The 20,853-nt window shown below is 50.7% G+C and overlaps 1 protein-coding gene and 1 pseudogene across 2 annotated transcripts in view; one reads left to right on the top strand and one right to left on the bottom strand.

Moving 5' to 3' along the window:
• On the bottom strand, positions 1,159–1,874 carry Gm12842 (predicted gene 12842; annotated as a pseudogene).
• Positions 11,438–20,853, top strand: part of Slc6a9 (solute carrier family 6 (neurotransmitter transporter, glycine), member 9) — a 34,048-nt gene continuing 24,632 nt past the window's right edge. Inside the window, exons 1-2 of one of the 2 annotated variants that reach the window (NM_008135.4) lie at positions 11,438–11,657; positions 19,199–19,315. In NM_008135.4, coding sequence (NP_032161.2) covers positions 19,286–19,315 — 30 coding nt within the window. In that variant the 5' untranslated portion in view covers positions 11,438–11,657; positions 19,199–19,285. Of the gene's footprint in view, positions 11,658–11,789; positions 11,869–19,198; positions 19,316–20,853 lie in introns of those variants that run through there. The other variant, NM_001369016.1, reaches the window with a different exon arrangement.

The raw sequence follows: 20,853 nt of genomic DNA on the forward strand, positions 1-20,853 counted from the left end.
TTCTATTGTTGTGATAAAACACCATGACCAAAAGCAGCTTGAGGCGGACAGGATTTATTTCACTTTATACTTCCAGGTCCGTCACTGAGGGGAGTCTGGGCAGGAGCCCAAGCAGGGCAGGAACCTGGGGGCAGATGCTGATGCAGAGAAGCAGTGCTGACTGGTTTGCTCCTCATGGCTTGCTCAGCCTGCCTTCCTGTAGCATCCAGGACCACCAGCCCAGGGGTGACGCTGCCCACAGTGAACTGGGCCCACCCACATCCATCATCAAGCAAGAAAATGTACCAGAGACTCATCTGATGGGGACATTTTCTCGATGGACGCTCCCTCCTCTAGCTTGCATCAAGCTGACAAAACACTGACCAGGACAGTATCTTTTATTCTGTCCGCTGGGGACTTTTTCTCCGGACTCTTGATCCTTCTTATGGACTCTAAGGTTTTGAATCCCGTGAAAAGCTCCTTAGCAGGAATTTAACTTGCACCCTCTTTTCTGAGTATCCTGTTGGCTGTACGATCAGCCATCTTCCATCTGGCTGCTCTTCCACAAGCGAATCTCCACTGAGTAATCATCTCCACCTTACAATTCTTACTACACACAGCAGTGGCCGTGTCACCTCAAGCAACCTGTTGACACTCTTGTCCCTTGGGTGTCACTCTCCAGGCCTGAGGGAATTTTATCCCATAAAAATGTCAAGATCCCCACCTCCATGCATGTCCACAGATTGCTGTATCCTCAGACTGTCCCACCTCAATTCCATCCACAGCTACCCCTAGCCAGGACCATGCAAATGCTCCTCCCAAACTCATCTATGGCTCCATCAGTCCCTGCTTTGGGCACCGTTATACTGTGCCACACTATGCCTGGAGAAACATGAACACACATCTACTCACCCTGCATAGGGAACCTCTGACGGAACAAAGCACGGATATACCAGAATCCAACTTGGTAAGTCGGCGAACTTACTGGTATTACTTATAGGAATATGGGTGAGGAGTTACTGACAGCATCAGAAGTGACTGAACGGCAGCTGCATCACAAAGTCCATCCCAGCACCCAGGGCTGTGTCAGAAAGCTGGACACCTGAGACTCACTGGACAGCCTGCAGGTACAACAGTGTCGCCTTGATGAAGGATGTCTCTCTCTCTCTCTTTTTTTTTTTCTTATTTAGTTTTTATTCGTAATCATAAACTTAACTTTGCAACTCAGCTAGACTTGAAGGGGAAAGAGGAAAATATGGAACCCACAGAACTTCAGTGAGAGCAGAGATGATAGGACATTGCGAGCAGATGGGGTGGGGGTGCTCTCCTGAGCTACAGAAAGAATGGTTTGATGGGTAAAATGCCCGAAAGTCAAAAGAAATTATAGTTGTCCACAGTCAGAAATGGTGATCTTCTTGCTGGTCTTGCCATTCCTGGATGCAAAACGCTCCATGGCTTCCGCAATGTTCATGCCTTCTTTCACCGTCCCAAAGACCATCCAGCTATTCAGTCTTGGCAGTGCACATAAAAAACTGCGAACTGTTTGCGTTTGGTCCAGCATTTGCAATGGACAAGATGCCAGGACCTGTACGCTTCAGGATGAAGTTCTCATCCTCGATTTCTCTCCTTTGACAGACCTGCCGCCAGTGCCATTATGGCGTGAAAATGAATGGCACATGAATCCTGGAATAATTCTGTAAAGGGAGGAACCCTTATAGCCAAATCCTTTCTCTCCAGGGCTCAGAGCACGAAAGTTTTCTGCTGTCTTTGGAACTTTGTCTGCTAACAGCTCAAAGAAGACGTGCCCAAGGGTTCACTGTCGGCCGTGATGTCGGAGTACACGGTGGGGTTGACCATGGCTGCAGCAAGCAGGGAAAAGTGACAGTAGCGTCTGCCGGATGTCTCTTCTTGGCAGCTCAGCTTCTCTGAGAGAATCTCTCAGTAGTTCTTACTGTTTCTGTAAGTTTGAGAAGGGAGGAACCTACTCCGTCTGGTCAGCTTCAGGGACTTCTTGAAGTTTGTAAGTTGTTTACTTCCTGAGTCTAAGAAGCTTCCCGGAGGAATGGAGTGTTTTGCCTCCCTTTAGACAGCAGTTCTCAACCTTCCAAATGCTGCGACCCTTTAGTACAGTTCCTTATGGTTGGTGACACCCTCCCCCAACCATAAAATTATTTTTGTTGCTACTTCATAACTGTAGTTTTCCTACTGTTATGAAACATAACATAAATGTTTTTGGAGCTAGGGCTTTGCTAAAGGGGTTACGACCGACCCACAGGTTGAGAACCACTGCCATAGGACATCTTGCATCTTAAGACAATGCTTTATCTCACAGGAAATGGCAAGCACCAAATAACCTTTCCAGTTAATTGTGGATATTCTTGATGTTCCCGGAAAGCTGGAGATGATAGCTTCCTGAAGATAAATAGCAATGAAGACTTTTCATGTTTTAGTATATTAATTGGTCTATTCTTGTGCGGTGAGGATCATGAGCTCAAGGTTAGAATGGATAACATGCAAGAGACTGTCTCCAGAAAGGTATCCATCAATCTGTTTTGTACTTTAAACAGCTCATTTACACAGCATGATTTTGTAAGAGGTAGTAAATCATTTGAAGAATACTGCTTAACCATCTTACATAGCTCTCTTTCTCTCCCCACCTCCCTTTCCCCTCCCCCTCTCCCTCTCTCCACAAAATTCTCATGTAGCCCAGGTTAGGCCAGAACTCATCATGAAGCTGAGGATACTCCAAGGTCCTAATCTCCCCACTTCTACCTCCCAAGTGTTGGGATCACAGTCACATGCCATCATGCTCATTTTCCCTTCTTTTTTGAGGCAGAGCCTCACAGTGTAGCCCAGGCTGGCCTAACTCAGGATGAAATAGAACTCATAGAAATTCTCCTGCCTCAGCCTCTCACATGATTAAATGTTGATACATCTCGTTATACAATATCAGAATCCCAGCAGACATGCACATTCAGAACACTACCACTGGTCTCATCAGGCCTCAGAAGCTTTAAATTCAAGGAAACAATTTTACCAATTCTAATTTTTATGTGGAAGGTCTAATTTCATCTTTGGCAACAAACACTAGTGCTTTATTTCTTGGACTAACACCCTCATTCGCTCATTTTAGAGAAAAGGTCTGACAAATACTGTAGTCTGAGAATTACAGCTCATCATGTTGGGAAATCCAGCTCATGAGCTTCCAGCCATCCCAGGCCCTGAGCACACCTCCGGATCTGCCTCCTTCTCAGGGATTCCCCACTTTGGTAGGTGGGCACTCTGCTTTCTGTGTGGGTCAGCAGCCCAATATTCTAGTAAATAAACTATACTTCCCATTTTACCACACACAATATTATAAAGCCATGGGCTAAAGTGTTAAGTACAGTCAATCATTAAGTGGGGTGTGGAGGCATACACCTGTTCTCTCAGGAACTGGACACCTATTCTCCCAGCACCTGGACACCTGTTCTCCCAGCACCTGGAAACCTGTAATCCCAGCACCTGGACACCTGTTCTCCCAGCACCTGGACACCTGTAATCCCAGCACCTGGACACCTGTAATCCCAGCACCTGGACACCTGTAATCCCAGCACCTGGACACCTGTAATCCCAGCACTTGGACACCTGTTCTCCCAGCACCTGGACAACTGTAATCTCAGCACTTCCAACCTGTATTTCCAGCACTTAGGAGGCTGAGAGAAGACCAGGACCTTGGCTCACAAAGCAAGTCAGTTGGGGCTGGAGAGATGGCTCAGAGGTTAAGAGTATATTTTGCTCTTGTAGAAGACCCAGATTTGATTCCCAGTCACTGCATGGTGGCTTCCAACCACTCATAACCCCAGATCCAGGGATCTGATGCTCTCTTCCGACTGCTGTAGTCACCTCCATGCACACACATAGGTAAAACATGCATACACATAAAAAATCAGGACATCTCCAAACAAACCTAGCCCTCAGTCCCTGTTTTTTTGGGAAAAAAAAAAATCCAATGCATAGTTCCTAGTCAGTTGCCAAGTTCCTTGACCCCTATTTACATGCCAGGATTTCTACTCATTGTCACTCTGGTGTCCTCAGTGAAAATATCAGCAAGTCAAAGTGACAGCTAATGATTTGTTGTTAGCAAATAGCTTTTGCCTGTGGATGCCCTGAAAGGATCTTTGCACTTGATCAGTTAACATCTCAGAATTGCTCAAGTTAAAGAATGACAACAGCTAACCCAGGCATGGCGGTGTATACCTATGACCCCTGCAATAAGACGACAACCTCAGCACTGCAATCCCAGTCTGAGAAGGAAGGCGCAGTGTGAATTTGAGGCCAGCCTGGGTTTACATAGTCAGCTGCAGCCTCAGCCTAGATAATAAAAGAACACAATAGCCACATTTACTTTTTTGTTTGTTTTGGTTTTTGGTTTGTTCGTTTTGTTTTGTTTTGTTTTGTTTTGAGACAGGGTTTCTCTGTATAGTCCTGGATGTCCTGGAAATCACTCTGTAGATCAGGCTGGCCTCGAACTCAGAAATCTGCCTGCCTCTGCCTCCCAAGTGCTGGGGCTAAAGGAGTGCACCACCACCACCTGGCTCCATATTTACTTTAATGTGTGTGTGTGTGTGTGTGTGTGTGTGTGTGCACGCGCGCGCATGCATGCTCAGGTGAGAGGATAAGCTTAGATACTGGTCCTCCCCTTCACCTTGCTCCAGGCAGGATCTCCTTTTTATCATTGCACTTCATGCTCCAGGGTAGCTGGCCTGCTTCTGTGGATTCATTCTCCTGTCTCTGCCTCCCATAAGCATGCTGGTATTACAGACCTTCATTTACTGCTTTGGGCATCCACAGAGGTTCGGAATTCACCTCGTCAGGCTAGTGCTGCAAGCACCAAGCACTTTCACCTGCCCAGCTGGTTCTCTGGCCCATTTTCTTTTTAAAGGACTCAAAAAAAAAAAAAAAAAAAAAAAAAGCTATCACTCCAAGGCATGTAAAATGCTTTCATAAATATCTCATGGAAAAAAATGAAGACCAACTCCATCTGTGGTACTATTTGCTTTACTTCCTCAAAAAATAAAAGTCGGGGGAGGAGAGGAGGAGAATTCGGCCCCCAGGGACTGTATCAGGCATGTGAAGCGCCATCCATCATGTATGTCATGGTGAGTGACACAGTCCTGGGACTCAAAGCCTAGTGGTGCTGGGAACGCAGGGCCCTCCGCCCTTCTCTCTTCCCACAACTCCACTAGCTGCAGAATGTCCATAATACAGTCACACAGTAATGTTCTCTTTTGGTTTTTGGTTTGTTCGTTTTGTTTTGTTTTGTTTTGAGACAGGGTTGCTCTGTATAACTCTGTATAGTTCTCTGTCTGTCTGTCTGTGTCTCTACCTTTGTCTGTCTGCCTCTCTCACACACTCACTGCTGTAGCTACTCTCACACATCATAAGTCACAAGCTGAACCATGTGTATGTTACAGCTACACAGTCACATAAAAGCCATAGAAAAGTCCCAACAGCCAACAGCCAACCTCAATGTGTCCAAACCAATTCTTACTGATTCATAGTCACAGACAGACAGCCTCAACTTCACTCATGACCCTCAGAGACCAGCATGGCCCCTATGTTAAACATGGTCTGCCTCAGGTGCCCATGTTCACACACACTCTAAGCAGTCTGTACATACTCTGATAGCATAGACTTTGGACACATGCCAGCCCGGGCTCAAGTTCAATCTTTACCACTGATTACTTGTATAGTTATTTAACCTGTATGTCCTTAGCGCTAGAAAATGGAGATTACTTTTACTTTACAAATTTGATGTGAAGATAACAAAACAACCAGGCAAATGATAGTATGGTAATACTGTCTGACCCAGGGTGACCTGAGGAGTCACGGTAACTGCCATGTGTGGCTCTTGTCGCCAGAGGGCACCAGGGCTCCAAGGTGTCTGTGGAATTTGTTGGAAGTAAATGTCCCAGGAAGGCTGGGATTCCTGGCGTGTGGGGATATGTGCAGACTAGGGAGGTGTACAGGTGTATCGAGGCTGGGAAGGGTCTGGGAAACCCAGCTAGGGCCCCTGTGTGATTCTGGGCATGCAGGGCGTACTCCAGGAGAAGACCCTGACTGGGAGGGAGCATGCACAGTTCCCACACACGAGGCTCCCTTCTCCCACTCCCCCACTGGGCAAATCCTTTAATCCCACACAATGTCGGGCTTCCGCCATTGCTCCTGGCACAGAGGAATCCCAGAGACATGGGTTCCAAGTCTCAGTAGTTGAGGACCTGGGGAGGCCAACGCTGGGAAGCAGGACTCTGAGCACCAATCCACACGGCTCACAGAGACAGCCTTCCTTCCCTTTCCTGGGTTGCGCCAGAACTTCCTGACCCTGCTGTCTTTCCTGGTACGGAGCCAGCCCCAGCTGGCCTTTCCCCTCTTCCAGCCGGCTCCACACCTGCTCCCCGGGGCCAGGCCCTGGTAAGAGGCTTATCAGACATGTGTCTGGGACAGATAAGGCACACACCCCCTGTACCCCACATGCCTTATCCAGCCCTGCCTTCTCAGCTGCTTGGCCTTGTAGAAAGGCTTGCCAGCAGAAGGAACCCCACCCACCTAGGCAACAGGCCACCCTGTCCCCAGCCCTCCCTCGAGGGCTCTCTTCCCAGCAACCTCATTCCCTGTGATGTCATCACTTGGGGGGAAGCTTGGTCCATCATTCATGTCCAAGAGAAGCTGGGAAAGTGGGATCAGAAAGAAGTGCTCCCCAGGCACCAGGTCAGCAGCTGGATTGGGAGCAGGGGGCGGTGTCACAGGATCCTCCCCCAGGGTAGAGCTATTTTGGTGTTGGCTGCTTCACACATAACCATTCCTCTTCCTGTCCTCCCCATCCATAGAGGCTCTGGGTTCATTGGGAACAGCAACAGTGGGAAGAATTTATCCCACCATAGGGAAGCACTGGGTAACCAGCCTCAGGTCTGGAGCCAGCCCTGCCCTCCTCAGGGAGACTCGATATTTGGGAATCCCAGGGACCTTCCATCCCATTCCTTGGAACAGCACTGTGGAGGGAAGGATCATTGGAATGGCCAGTCTGATGAACATAGCACCTTAGCATAGCCTGCTGGTGACACACATTGACTTGTGGATACCGCTCCTGGTGACATAACAGCACGGTATCTATGGCATGCCCATGAGCTCAGTATCACTGCCATGTTCTTGGCTACACATGGACCCCAGACGGCCTTGTATTGGACTATACACCAACACTCCAACAAGGATACACATCGAGAACCCCATGTGTGGACGGGGGAGACCCCTCTTTCTCGGAGCCACGTTCTCAGAGAGTGACATAATTCTCAGCACACGGTGGACACTCAGAAATATTTGGTTAAGTGCTCGCTAAATTTTACAGGTCCTGAGGAAAAGCCATTCTAACTGCGGCCCCTCTCCAGGCCTAGGTGGGAGCATGGAGGGTTGGGTGGGGGACATCTCCACTTTTGTCACTGCTACCTCCAGCTCACTTCAATCATGGCTACTCCTCGGCTTATACCAGTCACAGAGAGCCACCTCTCCTCTTCTCTGGTGACCTATGCCAATGGTGTTCTGCAAGTTGGATGCCAAGAATGTTTAGACATCGTATACTTGTTCAGCATCATGAGTACAGACTTTTGAGTCCTCCACAGTGCTGGGAATGCTGGCTTCCTTGGCATTGTAAGGCTCTGTTAAAGGCATTTAAGAATCTAGGCATTGACTGCTCTGGAGACTTGGAAGGCTACCTGGACAGGGCCAAGGTTGATGCTTCCTGTTTGCCTGATGTCATTTGTGGCCACTGAGGTCCTGCCTGGATTGACTTAAGCTGTCATGAGCGAGGGTGACATAAGATGACCCAAGAGACACGTGGAGCCCCAGTGGAACTCATGGATTTAAACAGCTGTTCCACACTGGGTCAGGGCAGGGAAGGAGTTGTGTAATGATGGTTTCAAGTTCAAGAGAGGATGATTCTGAGAGCAAAGCCAAGACAGGATCCTCCTGACAATGCTTCCTAGCCCCCTAGGCTGGGACTGTAAGGAGGTAGGGACCACTAATCAAGCCATGTGCAAATTTAAAGTACAGAACACCACCAATTTCTCAGTAGTGTTCTCGGCACACCTCTATCAAGGTGCCTCTAAAAGTGGCTCGAGGCTGCTAGCCCTCTTCTATACCTATTTGGGCTCTGGTTAAGTCCTCTGATACATACGATTTAATCCTGCTGGCTTGTTGGTGACAACAGACAGGCACCCAGCCAACACTGGGGGATCTGCAGCTGGGCCCAGCCCTCCCAGGAAATAACTCTGTAACTAGAGGTTCCTGAGACACGCCTCAGCAAGCAATGGGTGCGGTCCAGTACTGCCTGCCCACTTGCTGTCCTGTCCTCAGGTATCAGGCCTCTGATCTGGGCCCATCCTTCCTCCTGTCTATCAGACCTGACCACCATCCTCTCCCACTGGCTGGCCATGTCTTTTCTTCCTGTAGGCCAGCTGCCCAGGGCGGGGACCTCCCCATGGATCATGAAGGCCATCCCAGCTCTGACCTGGGCTAGGCCCAGACCTGTCTCCCCTGAGACTTCATTCTGATTGGAAAAAAACATACACTCTAGTTCCTGTCTCCCAGAGACAGCTTTTTACCGTGGAGTGTCTCCTTCAAGCCTCTCCTTAGGACCTACTACGAGCGACTGTGGTTGTCTGAAGCTTTGTACTAATCAGATAACATACACACATCTTTTTTGCTTTGTCACTGTTAACTAGCAAAAAACCTCATAGTCAGCATGCCCAATTTCTCCAAATGCCCCTCAAGATAAAAATCTTTTTCCTCAGCCGTGCTGTGGTGGCACACACCTTTAATCCCATCACTTGGGAGGCAGAGGCAGGTGGATTTGTGAGTTCGAGGTCAACCTGGTCTACAGAGTGAGTTCCAGGACAGCCAGGGCTATACAGAGAAACCCTGTCTTGAAAAACAAACAAACAAAAAAAGAAAATCTTTTTCTTCAAACCCTGAACTTAAGCACTAGATTGCTTCTCAAATCCCAAACTTTCTAGTAATACCAATTCTGCACGCCTCCTTCTCCTCCTCAAACCTCCCTGGGCCTCAGCCCTTGGCAGACAGGTACCCTTGTATCCCTAAATCAGCTCTCCTTCACATGGGTTCCTTAGAGTGGATAAGGGACCTACTTTTCACTAGGCCATTAATAAGAGAGGTAGAAGAGAGGACTGCCAGAGGTTCAAAGCCGGCCAGGAGTACATAGCGAATTTTGTGTCATCCAGAGCTGCATACATGGTGGTTACTGTCTCAAAAACCAAACCAACCAAACCAAACCAAATCAAACCATCCCAGAAGCAAATAAACAAAAACCAACAAAACAACCTCCTCCACATAGAAAGCTCAGCATACAAGCTGTTAATCCCAGGGCTGTGGAAACAGAAGCAGGTGGATCACTGAGTTGGAGGTCAGCTTAGTCTATATAGTGAGAACAATGTCAGCCAGAACTACATAGTGAGATGCTGACTCCAGGAAAAAAGAAAGAAAAAAAGAAAGAAAAGAATTCAGGGAGCGGAGAAGGGCTGTGTGTGAGGGGGTACCAGCAGGAGGGGCTGAAATCTGGATGTAAAGAGAATAAAGAAAGAAAACTTCAAAATTCAAAATAAAGTTTTAAACATTTTCTTAGAACCATCCTAATGCCTTTTAGGTCCATCGCATCCCTATAAGTTAGATGGAAGCCCCTCCCTCAGCCCCAACCTTCCCTTTACCTGGCAGCTTCTCCCAAGAGCCTCCTGTCCATCTGTCTTGGGAAGGAGCCATTTTGGATAATCTAAAGAGGAGGCAGGCTATGAGAGACCATAAACAACTTGTAGAGGAACCCAAGTCCTGGTAGGGAAGATGAGAAGTGTTTAGATACTATCTGGTCAGATCCAGGACTTGAGCACACACACAACTACACAGCCTGCTGCAGGACCCACAGTTAGACTCCCAGAAACTTCTACATAAGCAAAGTTAAAGGCCACAGGTGGTGGTGGTGCACGCCTTTAATCCCAGCCCTTGGAGGCAGAGGCAGGCGGATTTCTGAGTGCAAGGCCAGCCTGGTCTACAAAGTTAGTTCCGGGACAGCCACCGGGACTATACAGAGAAACCCTGTCTCAAATCCCCCCCCCCAAAAAAAAAGCCCACAGGCACAACAGATTGCTTAGGTAGATCTGCGTGTGTGTCCCCTCTCTACTCTATACAAAACTCTGGTAATTAGTTCGTGGGAGACTATAAACCCCAAGCAGGCTTATAACTGCTGTGTTCACGGGCAAACTCAAAAGGGACATAAGTGCCTTCCTAGATCTGACCAAATCTCGAGAATGAACAGATTGTGAGTTCCATGACAGCAGAAAGCAGTATATAAGAAGGTAGTTCTGGGAAAGGGCTGTGGTTGAGCCGTGGGGTAGAGAGAGGCCCAACTGAAGGGAGTGTGCTGGCTGCTGTCTTTTTCAGTGATTATAAATTAATAAGGTGGCTTCTCACACCAGTTGATCTTGTGCGCGGCTTTGACATGGATGCGCCTGCTCTTTGGAGACTGGATGTCAATAAACAAGCAAGTTTCCTGGCCGGAAAATGGTGAGAACTCGGGGCACAGAGTGGAATCCGGAGCCTGCCTCTCCAGACCAGGGCCTTTTGCAGAGCACCTGCGAAGCAACAGCAGTCCTCTGGCAATCAGTATTGTCTGGTTTGATAGAGGGTTGGCAGCTTGCTCAAGGTAAGCAAATGTGGCAGCCTGTTCCATTTGCTAGGCACCACTGCCAATCTGGAGCAATGAGTTTCACGTGGGTATGCATTTCCTTAAGTCATTCTCTCCATTTTGCAGAGGAGGAAACTGAGGCTCAACAAAGCATCTTTTGGCAGATACTGCAATCCAGGCACCTGAAGTAGGTAGGCTCTGTGGCACAACTAACCAGGTAGGGCTGATCAAATCAGTGGTGGAGAATTCGGGGAGAAAGGGCTCCCCAGCCTTGCAATTCCAAGGAGTGGGCCCCAGGCTTTACTCAGCTGTGCCCACAGTCTCTAGCGGCGCTACTGCAAAGGGAACGGAATTTGCTCTTGACGTCTCTCTAGGGGGAACGCAGGCGCAGAAGGCCAGGGGCCTGGCGGGCTAACTGCAGCCCCAGCCCCCCAAAGCGCCCCAGGCCTTTTGGCTTCGTTCCAAGCCTAGCCCGAAGGGGAGGACATCTGCTTCCTCCAAGTGTCCCAACTGAAGGGCAGAGAGGCGAAGGAGAAGGGGACTCCTTTGCCGAGCCCCACTCCCAGGGGTTCGTGAGGATCAATCATCAGAAAACTAGAGCCACTTGTAATCTTATTCCCTGGTAGGAGGAGTCTGAGTAGTCGGCACGCGGGAGGGAGGAGATGGGACCAGGGCGGGGGAGGGCGGCCAGGGGAGCCGCTCAGGGAGGGGAGGGACTTGGCTAGGTTTCTCAAGCCTTCTTCACTCTCCAAACTTTCACCAAACTCTTAGCCCCCGCCTCCCCGAAACCAAAACACAACAAGCTCTGGAGGAGCGGCAGGCAACGCGGCGGGGCGGGAGGACTGGCGGCTGCAGAGAGCCTCGGGAGGCTGATGCAACTTTCCCTTTAAGAAAGCCACCTGGGCGCACCGCGGTGCGGACCCAGCACGCCTGGGCCGGGGGCAGCAGTATGGTAAGAGAGCTGGGGGAAGGGGGCTTTGCGGCCCGAGCCTAGGTCTGTCCAGCCGTCGTTCTGGGCGTTTCTGTGACTCTGGGAGGCTGAGCCCCAGGATGTGTATGGATGTGTGTGTGGTGCGTGGATGAGATAGCGTTTGCTTGCGGGTATCTGTGGCTAAGAGTGTGAGTGCTCGCACTGGGATGTCTGTCTCGCCGCGAAGGTCTGGGTAGGTGCGTGTGTCTGTGTGTCATCGTTGTCACCAAGGAACTAAAGCAGACGGGAGGGAGGGTGATTTCGGAATGGAGGGGGTGCGTTGCGTGCCGACGCCGGCTCGGTCGGAGGTGGTTGGTACGGGGCTGTGCGCGCAGCGCCGGAACCGAAGAGCGTCTTCGGTCTTTCTGGGGCGCCAGTGGGTCTGCCGCGGCCGGGAGCCGGCAGCGGGGTCTGTGCCCCGCGTGCAGCCTCTCGCCCCACCTCCTCTCCCAGCCGTGCTGGCTATCTATCTGGGCGCCGCAGCCGGCGGCCTTCCTAATCTGCCCGCCCACTCGCCCGCCGGGTGCCGGTTCCCGCGCGCCCGCGGTTCCTGGGAAGCAGCGAGGAAGAACCCCAGCGCCCTCCGGTTCTCTTTTGTCCGCGGCTCGCGTGGCTGCAGCGTTGAGAAGGGATTGCGGGGCGGAGAGTGGTTTTGGGGGACTGCTACTCTGGGGGGAAAAAATCCACGCCCTGCCACTCGAGCCTTCACTCTAGCCTTCCTTCTGGGCATGCTTGCGGCGAGTGCGGGCGGCCACAGGTGAGGCCTGGTTTCCCGCAGCTCCCGAGCGCCTGCTCCCAGCCTGTACCCCGCAGCAGGCAGCCACACACGGGCCGGAGCTGAGGCCAGCGAGCCGGGAGGGGGCTTGCCCGCAGACCCGGGAGGGGCCGAGGACGGGCGGGGGCGGGGCAAGGGGGCGGAGACCTCGGCACCCGGGTACTTTTCCACCGCGGGGGGCGGGGCGGCATCCTCCACGCCAGCTGAGAGGCGCACACGTGGTGGCTGATGTAACGCCCGCCCCCCAACACACCTTGCACACTGATTAAAGCGAACCGGTCTCGTTTCGAGGAAGTGGGCACTCCGGGCGGTGCCATGACTCCAAAAGTGACCGCGCCCCACACTGCCAGCCCGTCCCGGGCCTTCAAGTCCGGCCGGGCAGCTACTTAAAGGGGCCGCACCCCCTCTCGGGTCTGTTTTCCATAGGCCACGCCCCTCGCTAGTCACTCTTAAAGGAGCCGCGTACCCACCTAGCACTCTATGATAGCTCCCTCACAAAGCCTGTTCTACTTTTTTTCCTTTTTTTCTTGTTTTTTGGTTTTGTATTTTGAGACAGAATTTCTCTGCGTAGCCCTGGCTATCCTGAAACTTGCTCTATACACCAGGCTGGCCTTGAATTCAGAGATCTGCCTGCCTCTGCCTCCCAAGAGCTGGGTCTAAAGGTGTGTGCCACCACTGACTGGTTTCTGTTCTATTTTTTAAATGAAGCAAGTCTGAGGCTATGACTGTTAGAAAGATAAAGGATAGAGGGCAAGGAATGGGCAAAAAGAACACCTAAGATAAAGACATCTCCAGAGAGGCAAAAGGTTAGAGAGCGGGTGATAGGATTGGTTAGGGACTAGCGGAGAACATTGAGCGTGCCCAAGTGTTTCAAAGACTTCAGAGAAAACGCTCCCTTCCTCCTTATGTTCAGCGGGACTACAGTAGTATAGTTCTCAGGATATAGAAGAACCACACGTCTGCCCTGGCAGACCTCTCCAGACAGAGGGGGTGGACAGAAGCCAGCATCTTGCATATATTGCATTCTTGAAGGGTACCATGGAAGGGTCGACTGCAGAAGGAGGAGGAAGGCTTCATGAAGATAATGGCATGGGGTCTGGTTTTGATGTTGGTAGGCAATGTATTGACCAGTGAAAACTGGGGACCAGAGACCCTTACAGAGGGAACTATTGCCCGAGCAAAGGTGGGGATGCAGGAAGCCCCTGAGTTTGCAGCAAGTAGCTGGCTTGGTGCCCCAGACAGGAGACTTTATGCACACAACACTGTGCTAACATCCCTGTGGTAGTGAATAGAGACGGTGTCTCCTCCCTCCGAATTGTAAAGTACTGGAGACCTGTTGCCTCTAGTTACTAGTGAGGGCTTAGTTCATATAGACCCCTAAAATTGGTCTACCTAGGGGCTGGAAAGATGGCTCAGTGATTAGGGATGCATAAGGGGCTGGCTGGTCTTCCAGACGGCCAGGGCCTGTAGTTCCTGGCAGCAGTGTCAGGAGGCTCACTATTGCTTGTAACTTCAGCTTCAGGGAATGGGATGTCCTCTGTTGGCACTCTCCCAACCTCTATTCCACCCCCGTATTATGCATTCACACACATACATATAAATAAAAATTTTTAAAAACTGGGTGGTGGTGGCACTCAGGACTTTAATCCCAGTACTTGGGAAGCAGGGGCAAGCAGATCTCCTGGGTTGAGCTAGCCCTCAAGCAGTCAAGGCTACACAAAGAAACCCTGTCTCGAAAAAGAATTAAAAGTTTAAAAAAATAAAAACAACAACAAAAAAAAAAACTTAAAGAAAAATCTGCCTGCATACTGCCCTTGCAGGGGACACACAGGTTCCAGCAACCATGTTGTGGGACTCATAACCACCTGTAACTCCACCTCTAGTGGATCTGCTCCCTCTTCCCTGTACACACATAATCAAGAATACAGATAAATATATGCTTATAAGTTGGTCCACCTGGCTGCTTCCTGCTCACCAAGAAATCAGGAGCTTCACCGTGGGCACCTTCGTGAGGGAGCCAGAAGACCAGTACTACACTCCGTACTCCAGCCTTTGGAACCACAACAAAAGCAATGCCTTCCCTCTTTGGAGATGTGTGTGTGTGGGGGGATCATTTGACAATCCCATTTTGGGAAGAGGAAAGTCACAAGTGCTAAAGGGCTCTGTGACCCTCCTCCCAGCATCAGTCTTGGGGGCTCACACTCAGCCCAAAGCCTGTCTGTCCACATCAGACCTCCTCTCCTATCTTTAAACCTGCAGCATCTTATCCCTGGGGCAACTACCAGCTTCCTCTCACTGCACCAACAGTAGGCAGAGACCCTTCCTTTTCTCTCACCACCCGCAGGAAGTCACTTCATCACCGAGTTCCATCTCATTACTGTTTCCATCTCTCTTATCGTGTCCTCTTTCCTTTTGCCGTCATCAGCTTCACCAGCCAACCCTCTTCCTCTCTGTCAGAGCTCATTGATGGTTTTCTTCCACAACTGCTTTAGTGTTTCCCTGCCATTTTATCTACACGGATGCATATTCCCTCTCTGATATTTAACTCTGTGTGTGTGTGTGTGTGCGCGCGCGCGTGTGCATGCAGGGCCCAAGAAGAAGGCATCAGATCCCTGGGACTGGAGTTACAAATGGTTGAGAGCCACCTGTAAGTAAGAAGCAAACTCCAGTCCTTTGACGGACTAGCCAGTGCTCTTAACCACTGACCCATCTTTCTCTCTTCCCCTTCCCTTATGGGTTTTTTTTTTTTTTTTTGGTTTGTTTGCTTTTGTTTTGTTTTGTTTTGTTTTGTTTTGTTTGTGAGACAGGGTTTCTCAGTGTAACCCTGGTGTCCTGGAACTCACGCTGTAGGCCAGGCTGGCCTCGAACTCAAAGATCCACATCTACCTGCCTCTAAGTGCTGGGATTAAAGGCATGCACCACCACACCTGACGGTTTCCTTTTTTGTTTGTTTGTTTGTTTGTTTGTTTCGAGACAGGGTCTTTCTATGTTGCCCAAGCTAGTCTCATACTTGTGGGTGCAGATGACCCTACCTTCTTAGCTTCCTGAGTATCTGAGACTATAGACAAGCACTACCACACCCAAGGAGCCGTGCTTTCAGAATGTCCCTTCCAGCAATCCACTCTCCTCCCAGCTGTTCTGCCTGAAAGCCTTTAATAGCCACCGGTGGCGTCAGGACTAAGATGGACATCCAGACCCAGAAGGTTCTTGTTCTGCTTGTCTGTTTCGCCTTCCTCTTGGGCTACCAGAGCTTTGCCAGTTTCATTTTCTGCAGTCACCTCTGCCCTCTCTGCTTCCTGCCCACTGCCAGTTGTCCTTTTGCCCAGAGAAGCCTCACCTGCTATGGAGTTCACAGAGTCCCTCCAACACTGTTTATCCACGCTTGACTCCCCGCTGCCTTTCCTGGAACGCAGGAAGGTAGAGACACCTTTGTGTCCTTGGTGCCTAGCACAGGTCTGCCCAGGGCAGACCTGCAGTAACCATATGTGAACAAATGAATGTAGCTGTAGGGAGCCTTAGAATGCCCCCACTCCCCCAGCTAAGCAGCTCAGGCTGTGCAAAACCCTAGAAGGGGACTGAAACTTCAGGGTTTGAAGAAAATGAATGGTTGGAAAGGGAAGAAAATATGGAGAACTTGTAATAGACACAGAAACTAGGCAGAGACAACTCTACACTCCCCGCCCCAGTTTTAAGGGAATTCTCGGCTACATTCTCCAGACTGAGAAAAGTCAGAGTCAAAGAGGTCAGAAAACGCTCAGAATCCTACCTAGTGAGTACCTGAGGCCAAATCCAGCCCAGACCTATCAAATCGCAGACCTGCCGTCTTCATTATACTCTGCAGTGACCATGACCTGCTGCTGCTGGTCGGTGTTATGCCATGTCTGGGTTGGAACAGGTCTGGGATCGGAGTGTTCCAGCTCTTCAGCACCTGATGAGAAGCCTGGTGTAATGTAGGCATTTGATGGGTGTGCCCCCCCCCCCCCACTGCTATGGCTCCAACCCAGGGCCCCAAGCACTGCCGCTGACCTCTACCCTAGTTCTCCGTCTGAACATCCAGATGTGCAGATGGATGGGGCCATTCCCTGGAAATGGTAAAGGCAGGAGAAGCAGCAAGGCCTCATACCCCCTCATCCTTCTGGTGCAGATGAGGTCATCTCTCTGATCCCTGCTGGTGCACAAGCCACCCGAGGGCAGGGACTGCCTAGGTGTGATCCACAGTGTCTGGTGTAACTTTGCTCAAGCCTTCCAGGCTAGGTGTTGGCCTCTCTGGGTCTCTTCAACTATAAACCTCAAGAGAAGTGCCAGAGTAGCCCCAGGAGACAACTGTGGATGCAGACCGACCGAGGACATTCTCCGTTTACCGCGATGCCCAGAGGACATGACTTCCAGCCCAGGAGATGGCCCATAACAATATTGCCCACCACAGCTGCTATCGTCTTTGTCATTATTGGTCCTTGGCAGAAAAAGAGGCAGCAGTGTTGGGAAAGTCAGGTCTACTTGGCAAAGGGTTGACTGATTGAGCAGGACAAAGGTATGATTGCCTTTTGAGGGGCACAGCCCTCTTGTGACTGTCACCAAAAGACCAAAGCCAGGAGCATGACTTCTTTAAGTGAACACCTTTGAGAGAGAGTCCAGCCCTAGGCACTGGCTGCCTATTTCCCACCTTATCCCTGCCCAGAGAAGAGGAACTCAAGCCAGGACAAAGAAACTCATGAGTCAAGAGCTGATTTGTTTAAGTAAACAGTGGCCTACCTTTCCTCTGACTTCTATGACTTCCTGTGGGTGAGAGGTGGCCCTTGACAGGTGGCTATTGGTGAGCAAGTGACCGGACTCTTTAAGGCTTTCTAAGGTTGATCCCTTTCGAGACCTAGTCTGTCCACACTTGGCATTGACGGTGTGAGCTTCGCCATGTGTCTCGCTCCTCCCATCCTCCCTTCCTCCTCTCCAGCTCACTTGTTCACCGCATGGCTCTTAGATGCTTCCTATGCAATCCCAGGTTGGCAAGACCCCCACTCCAGGACCTCTGACTCACCAGGTCCCCTTCAGTTTAGCTCAGCCCGTCCTTGCTAGCTGACCACTGTGCCAGGACCTAGGCCCAGAAGAATAAAGGAAACTCAGTTCTAAGCCCTCAGGTAACCACTGACTCAGGGCTGATAGGCTTCTGACCAAATGTATGTAACGTGAGATGATAAGGACCTGGTAAAGATTTGTACAAACCAGAATGGAAGAAGACACATGCTCATTCTGCTAGAGAAGTGTGTCAGGAGGGCCACGGAGAAGAGGTGGCATTCAGGCCCAGCAGTAAAGGACTTGTAAAGTTTCACTTGCAAAGTACCATTGGAGGGACTGTGTTGTAAAAGCAGGAGGTGTGACTACATCTGGTGTGTCCTGTATGACCAGTGACACCGCCAAAAGTCCAGCCACCCTGGAGCCCAAGCTGAGTGACACTAGGGTTGGAGGCGGGCATCGTGCTTGCCTGACTGGGGAGGGAGTGCCACTGATCCAAGCTGAATGCCCCCCCCTCTTCCTGGGGAAAGGTTGCAACCACTCACACAGATGATGAAGGACTTGGACCCCATCCCAGTCCTCTGTTCATTTTTTTAATCTTTTATAGGATTGGGCATCTGGAGAGTCAAAAATAGACCTTTGCCCATTGGGACAGAAAGCCTGGAGAATAAGGGATCTGGGGGGTGAGGGCTGAGAAGGCAACAAGGAAAGGGCTGAACCCCAGGGTCATTCAGAAGGGAGTTGGATCAGGAATGGCCTGGCAGACAGAGGGAATGGGTACTGAGAGAGGGATGTTAGGTTCTTCTAGCTGGTGGTGTGGGCTCTGCATCATAAGAGTGTTCTGTTAGAGTTCAACTCTGTTCAGACCACAATGTCTGCAGAGGCCTCGTCTCACGGAGACCCACAGGCTTATGCTGGTATACTGTGAATCCCTAGCTAACAGGCATCCTGGGGCCAGCTCACCTGGGACATCCACTCTGGATATTGGTGCTGTATCATACTCCAGCCCCCATTGCCTGCCTCCTGCCTGGGAATGGCTTGGGCTGTGAAACCATCCCAGCCTCAGAAAGGTATAAGAAGAGACTCCCACTTCTGCCATGCAGCTCTCTTCAGAGACCCTGCCATTCTGCCTGTCTCTGGTGCTGGGACCTGAATTGTCATCAGAGGCCCTGCCCCATGCTTTTCTGTGTGTCTGCCTGTGGCATTAGTAACTTTTCTATTGTCTATTTCTGTTTTCTCCCCTCCAAGGGCTTCTCTATGTAGCCATGGCAGGCCTGGAACTCACTCTGTAGACCAGGCTGACCTCAAACTCACTCACAGAGATCCACCTGCCTCTGCCTCCGGGGTGCTGGGGTTAAAGGTGTGTACCACCACCACCCAGCTTAGTAATTTTTCTTTTTTAAAAAAATAATGATTTATTTATTATTATAAAGTACACTGTAGCTGTCTTCAGGCATGCCGGAAGAGGGCATCAGATCTTATTACAGGTGTTGTGAGCCACCATATGGTTGCTGGGATTTGAACTCAGGACCTTTGGAAGAGCAGTCACTGCTCTTACACACTGAGCCATCTCACCAGCCCAGCCCAGTAATTTTTCTAATAAACTTCTTAGTCCTGGTAATCCCTCTCAGACCTACTTATCTCCTCCCCCTAAAACAAAACAGAACCTCTTCCATAGTACTTGTTCTGGAGAGCCCAGAGGGCCTGTCTAGGGTCTTACCTTACTCTGTTTTCTCCACAGCTCTTGAGGCCTGTTGTCTGAAAGGCACTGAACGCAAGAGTCTGCAAGTGTGGTCCAGATCTCCAGATCCCCCAACCCACTGCCACCATGGTAGGAAAAGGTGCCAAAGGGATGTTGGTGAGTACAGGGTCCAGACTTTAGGGAGGAGGGGCTACTATATAAACACTGCCTGGGAGACCTCCTACCAACTGCTTGCCTTGACATGGGGGCCTAAGAGATTCTACGGGGCCAGGGTTGGCACTACCAGGGCTCCCAAGTGCCAGGGCTGCCCCAGGCCCGGGCAAGCAGCCCCTTACCCAGCAGGTTAGACAGCACTGGGCTCCAAGTCTGCAATTAGGCAGGTTCTACCACAGACCCAGCAAAGGCCTGCCAAGGAGCTGAGGCCTTTTATCCCATCCTGGTCATAAGAGGTACTCTCGAGTGGACACAGGCTGTCCTGCTAAAAAGACAGTAGAACACTCGTGATTGTGCGCCATGCCCACCCAAGGCTGGGCATGCTCAGACCCTGTCCAGTTTCCCCCACTTGTCTGCAGCCTTCTCACTGCAGGAACTAACAGATGCCTTCCAAGGTTTCTCAGGTAATTCCATTCCTCTACGTCCCCTGCCACAGCCCTTCCTTTGCTCTTAACCTTGGAGCTCAAAAGAGGGTTAAGTCCCTCCACACCCCCACTTTTTGAGATAGAGTCTTGCTTTACAGCTCCGGTGTCCTAGACTCCCTGTGTGGATGAGAGCTGTCTGCTTCTGCCTCCCAAAAGCTAGGAGGAAAGAGAGGTTCTGATTCTTTCTCCAGCCCTGTTCAGAACCTCACCAGTCTCTGTCTCAGTCCCTCATGGCTGCTCTGAACTGAACCCCTGAACAGATAAAGACGCACAGCTGTGTTTGGCCCTGGGTCGAGTTCTGGAGGAAGAAGTGAGAGTCCCTGGTAGATGGGCCAGGTGGGATGGGGTGCAGGAGCTAGAAGGAAGTTGCAGATCCTGCCCTCGAATGCTAGGTTGTACGTTTTCCCCTTTGGATCTTGTTTCAAGGAGAAGCCAAGATGGGCAATTATTGAGGTGGAAGCCAGTGACAGATAGCCCCTCCCATAGCAGCCCCCACCCTATCTGTGCCTTCTACTGACTTCTATATTCAGTTAAAGGCTGCTCGGCTTGAGGTCTCTACTGAGCCCTCTCCAAATGAGTTCTGCCTCTCACCAAAGATTTCTGTGATTCTAGAGCTCTGGTCTGGGGAAACAGATTGAGAGAGGTTCAAATCCTTTCTCTAGCTCTGTTCAAAGCCTTTAGCTACCAGCCCTTGACCCAGCCCCTCAAGCCTGCTCTAAAGTGACCCAGCCCACCCCCTGTTGGAAGTGTACCTGGGCCAATCTGAAATCAGGATCTCAGGACATACACAGATGGGGAACCACCCCACCTGCACACTCGGTAGCGTGGATTCTGTCTTAAGACCCAAAGAGGATCCGACCTTTTCCTCTGAGAAGTCTTAGATTGTTGTAGGCCCAAGTGCCTCCTCCTTCCATGGAGATTCTGAGCCAAGTGAAACCCTCTGAACATGAACATTCCATGGCTGCACTTTTTTTCTCTGGCATGACCCTGGAAAGGCTAGACAGACAGGAGAGATGGGGGGTAGGAGTTAGGGTGCGTGGGCAGGACAGAGGAGCA

This window comes from Mus musculus, chromosome 4 (genome assembly GCF_000001635.26).
Source record: "Mus musculus strain C57BL/6J chromosome 4, GRCm38.p6 C57BL/6J".
Lineage (NCBI taxonomy): Eukaryota > Metazoa > Chordata > Mammalia > Rodentia > Muridae > Mus > Mus musculus.